The sequence below is a fragment of the Branchiostoma belcheri genome, unplaced genomic scaffold (assembly GCF_001625305.1).
Source record: "Branchiostoma belcheri isolate BF01 breed outbred unplaced genomic scaffold, Haploidv18h27 scaffold272, whole genome shotgun sequence".
NCBI lineage: Eukaryota > Metazoa > Chordata > Leptocardii > Amphioxiformes > Branchiostomatidae > Branchiostoma > Branchiostoma belcheri.
This window is the reverse complement of record NW_017803879.1, coordinates 109579-123281: the sequence shown is the minus strand read 5'-3', so window position 1 is coordinate 123281 and position 13703 is coordinate 109579. Positions and strand designations below refer to the sequence as shown.

At 42.2% G+C, this 13703-nt stretch overlaps 1 protein-coding gene and 1 pseudogene across 1 annotated transcript; one reads left to right on the top strand and one right to left on the bottom strand.

Moving 5' to 3' along the window:
• Positions 1-1751: 1751 nt before the first annotated feature.
• On the top strand, positions 1752-4511 carry LOC109472402 (ATP-dependent DNA helicase RecQ-like). Its single transcript, XM_019772172.1, has 5 exons — positions 1752-2079; positions 2124-2378; positions 2737-2816; positions 3277-3336; positions 4306-4511. Exons 1-5 carry the CDS (start codon positions 1859-1861, stop codon positions 4509-4511), a joined length of 822 nt encoding a protein of 273 aa, XP_019627731.1. The 5' UTR covers positions 1752-1858.
• A 141-nt stretch (positions 4512-4652) lies between these two features.
• On the bottom strand, positions 4653-10917 carry LOC109472401 (annotated as a pseudogene).
• Positions 10918-13703: the final 2786 nt, after the last annotated feature.

Sequence of the window (13703 nt, the reverse complement as noted above, 5' to 3'; positions counted from 1 at the left end):
ACATCAGGGCACTTCAACCATCGCTCAACCGGGACGGGGGGCGATATCGACTTCAGACAACCTTTGACCCTTTGCTGACGTCACACGTGGGAAAAATCACGTGTCCACAGCATTTGGCTGCGGAAGACTGAGTGATTCAGTCGAAAATTTCTGGTGAGTCAAATTTTGAGTTGGAGAACAGTTTAAGTTTTTCATAATTACTAAAACAATATTTACCTTCGCCAAGAATTGGAGAAGGTTAAGTTTTCCTGGCCGTTGTCTGTCTGTGTGTCTGTCTGTCAACAGCATAACTCGAGAAAGCTTAGATGGATTATCTTGATATTTGGTAGGTGGGTAGGTCTTGATGAGAGCTCGAACTGATTAGATTTTGGGCCCCCTGGCGGCTTATTATGGTACTGCAGCTGAACTTCCGGTTTTGATTTCTCATAATCTAGACATGCTAGGGTGACGAAATTTGGATGGTTGGTAGCTCTTGTGCTGGGAAAAAAGTGACGTGAGTTTGGGCCCCCTAGCGGCTTGCGCTGGAACTGCAGGGCTATTTTTTTTTTAAAATATTCAGAAGAGGATAACTCAAGAACCGGTTGACGGATCGTTGTGATTTTTGGTATGTAGGTAGCTTACGTGATGCGTTATATAATTATGTGACAATTATGCAAATATGGGTGTGATTTGCATAATTTATGGGGAAATTATATGAATCAGCTGCATTCCATGATAGGACTATTGAAGCTTAGGACATTGGTAATTGAGAAGGAGAGAATCACAGGCAGATATTGATTATGTAAATGAGGACTTAATTTGCATAATTAATAAGAAAATGTTACAGTTATGTAATGATGACTGCCTGGAATGTCATACTTGTGGTATTTGAAAGTTCAGTGAGGGTAAACATCATTAAACACAATGTATTCAAATCAGGACCTTATTTGCATAATTTATGAGGAAATAATAAAATGGCACTGTTTGTTAATATAAGACTGTCTTTTGGTTGAAAATATGATAAAGTGATATAATTCTTTGAAATGAGGATCCTATTTGCACAATCAGGGGGAATAACCTATAATTTGTCAGCCATAAAGATTAACATCATTTGGCGAAGGTATGAGATCTAGTTTTTTATGTTTTCACAATTTTTGGTGATTAGAGTCCTAGTATAGTCCCCATGTTGTAGGTACTGTTATGCTGTACTAGTATGTGCAAATATATATGTGCAAGTGTTGGATATGATGGCATATGAAAGCTTATGAAGATTTTCAACCAAATGTTACCTTTGGATGTTGTTGTAACTCATCTTTTTTTGTTTTCTTTACAGTCAGCTTGTACCCATGGCAACATTTTCCTCCCTGTAATACCCTGGTGGTTCTGGGGCAGACCCGCAGACATGTGCAGCTCCTGATCCCCCATGTAAGTCATGAGAGAAGAATTATTCTGGATAGTGAGTGATCATAGCACTGTCATTTGACATTTGTGTTGTAAAAGCTAATACTTTTTTGTGTAGAGACATACCAAAAGTTGGCATATAACTTAAAAGTAAAATTTTCTTGACATTAACGAAAGAAATGATGTCTTAATTTGTAGCCTAAGTCTGTATTTTATTGTTTTATCCACAGGTCTTGTGTTTGGAGATAGAAAGTTCAAAATACTTCAGGACTTGAAGGAGTTGAGAGTAAAAGACTTGAAGTTATTGCTAGGCCAGTATAGCCTGGGTACCATCCGGATTTTCGCTACGCAACGCTCGAAAAAATCACGTCTGGGACCGCTTGGATTCAAACCGCCTGGTCTATTCGGATTCTGAATACGCGCGCTGATTGGTCTTTTCCGTTTTGGCCCTGCGCGGTGGCTTCTCAACATCATCAACATGGCCGCCGCAGAAGCCGAAGCTAGCGCGTATAGCGCTAGTTTCATTGACCAGGCAATTTTGTCTGTCGAGGCTGAATTGGATGGAATTTCGGGGCTAAAAGCTGAACAGAAGGGTGCCCTAAAAGCTATTCTTAACGGAGAAGACGTTCTGGCCCTGCTACCAACCGGGTTCGGCAAGAGTTTAATCTACCAAGTCCTGCCTCGCGTGTGCAAGAAGCTGTCGGAAATGGGGGGGGGTGTTCCTTGTTCCACGACGTCGAAAGCCCGATTGTGATTGTAGTGTCCCCACTAGTGGCTTTAATGGAAGACCAGATCAAAGAGGCGTCGAAATTTGGCGTTTCGGCCGCACAACTGGGCAAAAGCGACGAAGAGATCTTGAGCGGAAAGGCGGAGCTTGTGTTCGGTAGCCCCGAGAGTTGGCTTCTGAATGAGAAATGGCGGGGTATGCTGGCTTCTTCCCGATACCGACGCAACATCGTCGCCATTGTCGTAGACGAAGTGCACATGACATACAAATGGTAAATAATTTGTTTATATTTATAATAATTTACTTATGACTACTTAGTAACAGTATTTTTTGTTCAGTTAATAATTTTAGATGTCATAGTTGAAACTCTGTGCATGATTTGTAATAAATTTTAGTTGAAAATTATCTGCTTTTAAGTTTTATAAAACATTTACTACACATAATCGTCTTCATCCTATTTTGGATTTATCACATTTTCATGTAAATGTTTGTTCATAAAAAGGATGGTATAAACTCAATGTACTCCAGCCTAAAAGTGTTACAGACAACACCTAGCAATAAAAAAGTGCTATTCCATACTAAAGATTATCACCTGCCTCAACCTTTATGTTTTATTTTTGAACTTGCAGGGGAGAAGGTCCAAAGGGAAATCCAGCATTCCGAGAAAGCTTCAGCCGGTTGGGAGAACTGCGCTCACTTGTCAAAGAAGGTGAGACTATTACAACCACATATTGTAAATGCAAATATCTTTATTCATTTACACTTTATTACAACCACATATTGTAAATGCAAATATCTTTATTCATTTACACTTGGAGCCAGATATGTTCAAAATGGACAAGAAGATATTGTACAAACTAATATGTGTTGAAATCATTGCAGAATGATTCATGTACATTATCAACACACCCTTGAATTACAGTGACACATTACTAGTATTTACAAATCCAAGCAGAACAAGAACACAGCTTGCTAAATGTGAATGGGTTCAATCAAAGTATGGCTTTCATATTACCAGTACTTACAATTTGTAGGCACAAATATATTATTATCTAACCTATATACATGTAATACAGAGCTCAACAGAAAGCAATGGAAGTCAAATACATTTAAATGTTTGATTGTGCTGTGTAAACTTTTCAATGATGATAGGAATCATCTGTTTACAGGAACACCTATCCTGGCACTGACCGCCTCGGCAGACAGACCATCCAGAGACCGTGTCATCAGTCTCCTGAATATGCAGGGAGCTCAGAGGATTGTCGTGTCGCCAAACAAGACTAACATCAAACTAGGTATTGTGCGACTACCAGATGACAAGCTACAGTGTCTTGACTGGCTAGCAAAGATGCTGAGAGAAGAAGGTTTGGCAGCACCATATGTACTGATCTACTGCCGGTCAATAAGTACCACAGGCAAGGTGTTTAGGTATTTGAAGAGACAGCTGGGAGAAGATGCATGGGTGGGCAGAGACCCTGAACGACGGACAAAAAACCTTCTGATTGGAAATTATCATTCCAAAACCCTGCCTAAGTACAAGGAGAATGTACTTCAGTCACTGACCGGTAATGGTAACTGCAGAGTTGTAATGGCAACGACAGCCCTAGGAATGGGGATGAACTTCCCTAATGTATCCTATGTCATAATGTATGGTCCACCCGGGGATACTGAAGGTATTGTACAACAAGTTGGACGGGCTGGTCGTAATAATGCAGATGCAGATGCAGTTTTGTTCTACCATGGAGTACAACTGATAAAAGTAGACAAAGCTGTAAGAGGTTTGGTAAACGTAGAGCCAAGTGAGTGTTTACGCAAGAAATTGTATGGTTTTTTTTAAGATACTCCTGTCAGTGTGGAACCTGGCCACAGATGTTGCTTAAATTGTCACAAAAGATGCACATGTGCAGGTCCTGGGTGTAAAGAGCCGTTACCACCATATCAGTCATTTCAAAACATTGTAACACTGCCAACAAAGTTCAGGGAAGTGGACCCTGATGACAGGATCCTACTAAGGGAGCTGCTTCAGGAATATCAAGCATACCTGCTTCAAAACACTGTACCTCTTTTTACCAGTCCTGTAGCAAGTACCGGTTTTAGTGACCAGCTGATAGATGCTGTTGTTGATAAGTGCAGCCACCTGTTTGACATTGACTACATTGCTACGCACCTTCCTGTTTTCAAAGCTGAGCATGCACAAGAAATCCTTCGAATCATATTTGAAGTTTTTGATGACATACCTGAACCTGAGCCATCAAAGTTAACTCAAACCCCTGTACCTTCTGTGAGTTTCAATGGATACTTCGATGAAGACTCTGATGATGATGATGCTCTGTATCATGCCCTTGATGATACTGATTTCAGTGCCTTGAACATGTATGATAGTGATGAAGAACATGAAAACTGAGTCAACGGGTTGAATACTGGCAAGTTTTCATTTTAAACAGCTTTTATGAATTTCATTTGTGATATACATGTATCAATATAAAACTTTGTCAACAAAATAGAGGATAGAATGTAATAGATAGAATGTATTGGAGAAGCCTAACAATTTCCATAAGTCACCTTACAAGACACATGGTGCATAGTCACATTCTCAAAATGGAACCTTTCTACACTAGTATTTTACATCCCACAGCTTGAGATGGTTTTTTATCCATTGCCACATTTTGTCATACTTGATTGGTGCAAATAGATTTCTGTCAAAATTTGGAAACGCATTGAAGGCACGGTCAGGGTGGAAGGTGAAAAGGTCAGCCTCATTGATGACTTGCACAAGGGTGTGAATGTCTTGGGTTGTGGAAGGACTGGAGTGATAGCCAGAGGGGCTGGCAACCCCGATTTCTTGATCTACCTTTTGCAATATGTCCTTCAAGCAACCCAGTGACCTGCTGATTCTAGCTGCACTTGCCTCTGTCAAGTTTGGTCCAAGCCCCTTCAAGAATGATTTCAGTAAATTGTTGAGGTGCTCCAAGTGTAGATCCAAAGCAATATTCTTCCCCCTCCCCCCCTTTCCATTGTAAAAGCGGTTCCACGTCAACCTGTGGGCTTTCGCTGGAGTCAGTAAGGCAGACACCTGTACGGTCAATAGCAGTGTGCTGTAGGCGTACTGCGTATGGCCATATGCCCTGTAGTATAGTAGTGCTACAGTATACAGTCTCAACAGTCTCTCCCCGTCCCCCTCTCTCACTGCATCCTGCATGTCCTCAAGGAAGAGCCCAAAGCTAAGCCTTGCCTCTGTGTGCTGTTTTTTGTAGTCACGGGGAGGTGGCTTAGCTGTGAGCTCTTCCTTGTGGTCAGGCTCACCAAAGTCAAGGCCATGGACATTTCTCTCATGTTTTAGCCGAGCTTTTTTGTAGACATAGCTACGGTCACACCCAGGCTCACGACACGGGTGGCGTGGCCTTGCCTCTTCCTCCACGCCAGCACGCAGGTCTGCGAGGGTGCTTCCCTCTGTCTGCATGATGAACGTGTCCACCACCTTGCCGACTGTGTCGTGTAGTCAGGCTTGTTGTTCTTCTTTTGTCCATTCTGTCACGTCAGCAAGGATGAAGTCTGCAGGCTCATCTGTATAGACAATAATGAAAAGAGAATGATAAACTGTATGATGTGCAACTTAAGTGCTCATTCAAACAACATGTATGCTACTACATGTATGCATACCATAAGCAACTGCTGTTCAACTTGATTTATATAGGACACCTGAAGTACAGAGATGGTTTTGACAACAGAAAACAAGTGTAATTGTATGTGAGCCATTAAAAGTTATGCCTTACTAGTAATAATGTTTGAACTTGAACATTCATTAATGATTAGACTGTGTGCAAACTGAACCGTGTCCACAAATGTATGTATTATATAACCCCTTTGGTGCATTTTGAAGGGAACTGATTGTTGGTTATATGTATTGAATTATGTTACAGGAAGTACCTTCTATATTCTCCATTCCAAAGCACTTCATAGTCGCACCGATGAACAATGAGCTCGTCTCTGTGGTGACACCTTCTTTGTAGGCGTTGTAGGACTTGTCTGGACCTTGTTTGGCATTGGAGCGCTTGATTTTGTTGAAGTTGGCACACAGCGTCCCATGTTCCCGGGCTGACTCTTCCTTGAGGAACAGTCTATGGTGTATCTGCATTGAGAAAAATAGAACACAATAGTATTTAATTTGATGGAATTCATTTGCTACTTACAATATCATGATGACTTTTACTGAATTGTGTATTTAGTTTTAAAACTTATTGATGAAAATAGTAGTATAGTGTTTCATCATTTCTGTAACAGTGTGTCAACAGTAGATGATATCTGGACAAAATAAAAGAATGTATACAGTTAAAATGATGAGTGGTTTCACATTGACTTTTGGATAACACTGTATTTAGCTGTGTGTGTACTTGTGTTACATGGCCTTAAGCCTCTTTCAGTAGCCTAGGTACCATCTGTATTTGGTACTCTACTGCTAGTAGTAAGGTAGTTTTTCTGTGGGCTGCAACAGGCAGAGATGGAGAGAGCTGGATCGCCTTGTAGGCTCGACACACACCATGCAAGAGGAGTGAGTGAGTGATGAGTGTGTGAGTGAGTGAGTGAGTGAGTGAGTGAGTGAGTGAGTGAGTGAGTGAGTGAGTGAGTGAGTGAGTGAGTGAGTGAGTGAGTGAGTGAGGTACAACAGATAAACAATTACAGATGGTACTCAGGCTAACAGAATCTACAAACAGTTGTGTTATGTCTAAACTGCTACAAACTGTAGCTCACCCCATGCAGATTCTTGATGGCATGCCAGTCCAAGAACATGATCAACAGGCCATCCAGTCTGTCCTCCAACTCTTCTCCCTCACCAAAGGCCCACTGGACCTGCCTACTGCACCCTTCCGTGAGACGGTCCCCCCCAACAAAGATAGGCTGGAGACCTTCTGGTGTTCGTGGAACATACCTGCAGATAAAGAGAAAGACAAATCAGACTGTCACTTTGTAGTTTATCTTTGGCTATTCCTTTCATCTGTTATGTGTTGTGTCATGCAAGATACTAGCAGTCAGTATACATGTATATAGCTGCCATATGTCTTATGATGAAAGATATGGTACATGGCAATCATTCTTTTAATAAAAACAAAGCACAATACTTGATTAGGTGACCTTTGTATACAGAGGTATACTTCCTACAGTCCTTACCAGGTGTATACCAAGAGATGTGCAAAATCATACAGGGAAGCTTACATTATTGCAAGCTGTTAAAAGTTATGTTAGCTGAAATTGAGCATTTTTTAATGCTACTGTCAGCACATTGAGGTGTTGACAACACTTACTCTCGCTGTATATGCTGAAGAATGTCCACCAGGTCCCCCGTGTCACTCTCATTTTTGAACAGGAGTCCAAGGGGACACTGCAAACAAGGAATAGTATGTTGTTGCTACTCAGGTGCTAAAGGTGAGTATCAGTGATATGATATGTGCTCATTTTATACACCACATTTGAATTCACACCCATAAAATGACAGCACACTGATAGGTCATGCACATTTATTTTTAAAAAATACCCTAGACTGTGATTATATAGAGATAAATACATGAGAGAAATGATTTACATAACATGCTTACCAAATACACATGGATAGGCTAAAAGTCTAAATGATCATATGACTGATCATTACAGAAATACACCATTTATACACTATTTACTTTTTCTCTTGATTGAAGACAGTATATCTGAAATGGCACATTAGCAGTAAAATACATTTCTATTAGATACATTTGTAGCCCATGTGCCAGCTTACCTCATTTGATGGCTGGGCCATTTTGTCCGAATACTGATGTGGCATGTGTCGGATCACTACAGGGGCAAACCTTTTGAATGCTGGAACGTGTTCGGTTAAGATTCGACTTCCAAGGATTATGAACTCATTCCGGAGGTGAGCTTGTGTGTCTTGGGTGGGGAGAGAATCTCCAACTTGATAGAGTTCTAATGGTTTGATGGGATGTTCATCTGGTAGGTGATGTGAGGGTATGCGGTCTTCTACCATAGTATGGTTTGTCCAGTGAATTGATTGGTTTTTGTTTTCTTGTGATTGGTGGTGTGTTTGTACATAGAAGTCCAGATTGTCGAATACGATTGAGTAAGTTGGTGGTGGTGGTGGTGGCGGTGGTGGCGGCGGTGGTGGCGGCTGTGGTGGTGGTGAGGCTGGAACATGTTGCAGTTCTGTGGGAGGGACTTCATCCAGGCAGTGCAAAGTGACCCTTTCCAAGAAGTCAACTTCTAGGCCCTCCATGTCATCATCTGTGACTTTCATCCAGCTGTCTTGTGGATCTGTGTTGTGTTGTTGCTGGTCAGTGTTGTGCTGTTGTTGTTGTTGTTGGTTAGTGTTATGCTGCTGTTGCTGTTGTTGGTCAGTGTTGTGCTGTTGTTGTTGCTGTTGTTGGTCAGTGTTGTGCTGTTGTTGTTGGTCAGTGTTGTGCTGTTGTTGGTCAGTGCTGTGCTGTTGTTGGTCAGTGTTGTGATGTTGTTGGTCAGTGTTGTGTTGTTGTTGCTGTTGTTGGTCATGGCCATGGGTCGTCTGATTGTCCGCTTTGTCCTGTTGTCCTTGGTTGTGTGTGGTGACGTATTGTTCAATGGTCTTCTTGAGAGACTGTAGCTCCTGACCACATGTCTTTGCCATCTCCTGTTGTTTTGACCGGGCATTTCCCTGCGTTGTTGTTATGGTTATAACACAAACTTACTCAGCCTGGTGAAGACTGCCTTCTTGCCCCCCCCCCCCCCATGCTGTAGTACAGTGTTCACGTAGTACGCGAATCCAGACAGCCGCGGATCCCTGCCACGAAGCGCTATGGCTGCACTGGCACATAGGTGTGGCTTTGATCCCTTGGTGACTGTGTTGATGATGGATGTTACAAAAGGGGCAAGGCTGTTCAATTCTGTTTGCAATGTGTCCAATGAAAACGATCGGAGGTCTTCAACAGAGGACTTGCGTAGCATGAAAGAATTTCTTGTTGATGTCAAATTGTGACACTCGGCATCAATGGTATTGAGAATTTGGCTTTTTAGTTCCTCTGCTAGATTGTCGCATGTCAGTATTAGTCTGGCCGCAGTCTTCCACTGACGTCTCGCAAGGTTTTCAATGATACCTGCAACGTTGTCTTCACACCGAATGTTGTCAGGTCTGTGCTGGCGTGACGGATATGTCACAGTGACCTGCAACGATAAACATGCCTCCCAGTTAGCAAACTATCGACCTATATTTACAAGAAAATGCCATAATGCAGAGGTGTGTGTTGTGTTTCCTGTTTTCCGACTGACCCTAGAAAAACCTGCAGACCCTAGAAAAACCTGCAGACTCTAACGTCACCTATACAAATATGTACTGACCCTAATTTTTTTCAGGACTGAAACACAAAACAAAACATTTTTTGCCCTAGGCCAGACTGAAAATTTTACATGCTTACAATGGTTTTCAGTATCAAAGTAACAGAACAGAGTGCCAGGGGGAAGGGATAGGTCACAGCGACCCAAAATGATAGACATGCCTCCTAGACAACACAAGGCAAGGTAATATAATTTCTTGTTGAAATGAAAATTTTAAAAGACATGCTACATTACTAAGCAATGCTGTCAGCATCAAAACAACACAAGAAATAAATATAGGATTCAACTAAAAAATTTTAAAGACATGCTACATTACTAAGCAATGCTGTCAGCATCAAAACAACACAAGAAATAAATATAGGATTCAACTGAAAATTTTTAAAGACATGCTACATTACTAAGCAATGCTGTCAGCATCAAAACAACACAAGAAATGAATATAGGATTCAACTAAAAAATTTTTAAGAGATGCTACATTACTAAGCAATGCTGTCAGCATCAAAACAACACAAGAAATAAATATAGGATTCAACTAAAAATTTTTAAAGACATGCTACATAATTTACTAAGCAATGCTGTCAGCATCAAAACAACACAAGAAATAAATATAGGATTCAAAACATTTGTCAAAATTATTATACACATTATCTGTCCATGTTTTCAACCAGACAACAATGGATTTTAAATGGAGCCATTATGCATAGTAAAAGTAGCATTCTGTAACTTAATGATAATCATACTTCTATCACCAATTAAGGCAAATCGATCAAGATATCACTTCAACGAGATGTGTACTTATTTTGACCACATTCACAGAACGGGGAATAGAGGGGGAGGGGGGCATTGCTTGTAAATGTACCGTTACAAAAATAACTAGCGGACATGATATTTCTGATCAAAAAATGGTTCCATACTTTCTAATCCCCGTTCTTCCTGTGGACAATGAAAAAATAACAGATCCCACTCACTTTAGTCTGGCTTGTTCTCCGCGGAGGTGCTTTGAGTGTCCACGCACTGCAAACTTTCTTCACTGCCCTCGGTGTTTTTGTTGGGGTAGGCTCTCTCAGACGCTTCTCGTTCGAAACGGGCGTTGCTGGCGCAGACTTCGTGGGAGATTTTCCTGAGCTCGTCGTTGTGCGGTCATCCACTGCCTGCCATTCTTTTAGCTGTTGCAAGGCCTTCTCGATATGCCCAATGCTTCGTGTGCACTTCAAGCACAGACGTTCTGATGCCCCCTCCCTTCGACACAGCTCAACCCCGATTGCAGATAGTCTCCGATCGAGTTGCTTCTCTTTACCTGAGTTTTTCGGATCGTCAAAAATCTTGCGAATGGACTTGAGAGGACCAGGGCGATCGTCCAGTTCTCCATTCACACGAAGACTTACGTTACACAAGCGGCAGTAATCTAACGGGTTCCGAGGAAAAATTCTTGAAGTAGTGCCTTTTCCCCCAGATGCCATCGCCAAATGGCCGTCTTCGTGTGGATTTTTTCGGACGGCATGCTGTTCTTCGTATCACGTAGGTGCTAAAGACTGTTGTCATCCTGATTTCGCGAAAATTTGCCGATAACATGGCCATAAAAAACATCTTGCAAGGAAAATCGCCTGTCACTATCCTCTCGTACATGTGTGATTTTCGCGGGAGAGTTCTGACCTAGCAACAACAACAAGGTCACGTGAGAAATAGGGTAGCGTGATTGGGCTATAGCGCGAGCGGGTCATCCAATCGGCGAAGGCCCCGCCCCTCGCGCACCGCATGGGGGACCTCATTATTTGACGTCATGACCAGGCGGTTTGAATCCAAGCGATCCCAGACGTGATTTTTTCGAGCGTTGCGTAGCGAAAATCCGGATGGTACCCAGGCTAAGGCCAGTATAGCCTATTCAAAAGTGGAAACAAGTTCACCCTTTTAGTATGTGCCTATGCACACTTAGTCCACTCACACACCCCAAAAACGACTGCATTGTCTTTGACTGACTTGCATTCTATGGAGAAAATGACAGCCCGTTCTGTTTTGTCAAAGGACTTGCGAAACCTCCCGGTTCTAAACTATGCTGCATTGTACGAGTACCTGGTCTCCCTTACTAAAAAGTACAACCATGAAGTATTTAAGAGCACTTCGTACAAGAAAATGAAGACATTTCAGTACTTACGTCGATGAAGGTTAGACATCCAGGTAATACGATATGCCAAAATCAGTTACTCAAGCAACTGGATATGATTTTGAAAACGTCAGACGTTTCAGCTAGTATCCACTAGCTTTCGTCAGTGACTGAGAGACCAGAGGGGAAAGCAGGTTTATATACACAACCTGTTGATTGATATGCAAATAAAGTGAAGACAAATTTTTGGAAGTCGAAAAAGGAACAAAAGTCAGGCAAGTCAAGACAAGATGATGCAAATTAGTCTGAAAGCTCCTGTTATACAGGACAGGAGCTTAAGTGTTGTCTGTCCTCGGGGCTGGGAGTGCCAAATCCCAAGTGCCGGAAAGATCGACCCGTAGCCCCCCTTCCCTGTTGAGGGTGGGGTAAGGTTACGCTTAAAGTAAGGTACAAAGAACATTGCCGACCTAGTGCCAACGGCTACTCCTCAGCTATTTTCCACCACCTACAACACAACCAGGGTCACTCTTTCAAACTCGAGTTCACGGATGTCTTAGACCGCGAAACACGCTGGTGGGAACGGGGTGTTAAAGAAGCAATATATGAAAGAATGTACAACCCCACCCTCAACAGGGAAGGGGGGCTACGGGTCGATCTTTCCGGCACTTGGGATTTGGCACTCCCAGCCCCGAGGACAGACAACACTTAAGCTCCTGTCCTGTATAACAGGAGCTTTCAGACTAATTTGCATCATCTTGTCTTGACTTGCCTGACTTTTGTTCCTTTTTCGACTTCCAAAAATTTGTCTTCACTTTATTTGCATATCAATCAACAGGTTGTGTATATAAACCTGCTTTCCCCTCTGGTCTCTCAGTCACTGACGAAAGCTAGTGGATACTAGCTGAAACGTCTGACGTTTTCAAAATCATATCCAGTTGCTTGAGTAACTGTTTTTTTGGCATTTCAGTACTTACTTTGTCACTTTGTTACTTTGTTTGTAGAAGGCCACATCAAAAGTATAGAAGTGGAAAAAAACATGATGTTGCCTTTGTGAAGGCTAGGTTATTGGCTAGTATGAAACAGAAGAAGTATAAGACTATGCTTGCGATTGGCGACGGAGATGGGGATGTCCAGCAGGGTGACAAATCTCTTCATACAAGCCCTGTTGGCTTTTCCAGTTCGTACTAAAAAGGCCCATTGGCTTGCTCACTGTTCGTACTGACCTTGATAAGATTAACAAAATTTTTCTAAACTTGAAAGGTGGAGATGTTGATAAACCAGACAGCCCCGGCCCCGTGCAGTGGAGTTGCACAAAAATATATAGGCTTCAACTGAAACTTTTAGTTCACATCACCTCACCATGGGCACCCCCTTATTTACTACATGGTAATGATGCATGTTTGAATCACTTACATTGCACCAAGTTACCACTTACAGATAATTTAATGGATCAGGAAAGGAGTAGACGGCTTAGGCAAATGCACACATTCAAGTGGGCTGCCTTTTGCAGTTGAAGACTTCACGAGAAGAGGTCTTAAAAGCCACCCAATGCCATACTGGATTGCAATTTTGATATTTACACCACTAGTAGTATTATACTCACTAAGTTCTTTTGTTGTCAAACAGGTGGAGCCACAAACCATCAGCAAGATCAGCACCCAGAAGATATACTTAGGAAAAACTCCAAGTACTCTCCAAGTGATTACCATTGACAGCTTGACCCCCAACAGTTTGGTACACTGCTGCAGGAAAAGCCAAAGCAATCTATCCACAACTCAATTTCCATCAGTTCAATGACAACTTTGCAGCTGCTCCCAACCCAAGCCCCATTCCCTCGCAGACAATTAGGGACAGTGGGACACATATGACATCACCTGCCCAGATTTTCAAATAATCCTTGACTACAAGATAGGGGAGATGTCTTCCAGTGACAGAGGGAGAACGCAAAGCCGTGGAAGAAAAAAAAATAGAGCCTCTTGGCAAACAGCGAGTGGAAGAAACAGAGACAACAGAGACTTACAGCCTCAAACTTTGGGTCGGCAATAACTTGCCTGGTTGAACCATCCAGTAAAGTCAAATCAATGCGATATAACACTTTTACAACACAAGCTACACAGTTTGGAAACAGCCATGAGGAAGTCGCGG

Bases quoted from the DNA above. Each gene is read 5' to 3' on its own strand.
- LOC109472402 (XM_019772172.1), top strand. From the start codon at position 1,859: ATGGCCGCCGCAGAAGCCGAAGCTAGCGCGTATAGCGCTAGTTTCATT. The intron at 2,817-3,276 runs GTGAGACTATTA...ATCTGTTTACAG, and splicing joins GCGCTCACTTGTCAAAGAAG to GAACACCTATCCTGGCACTG. The intron at 3,337-4,305 runs GTCTCCTGAATA...AGCATGCACAAG, and splicing joins ATCCAGAGACCGTGTCATCA to AAATCCTTCGAATCATATTT.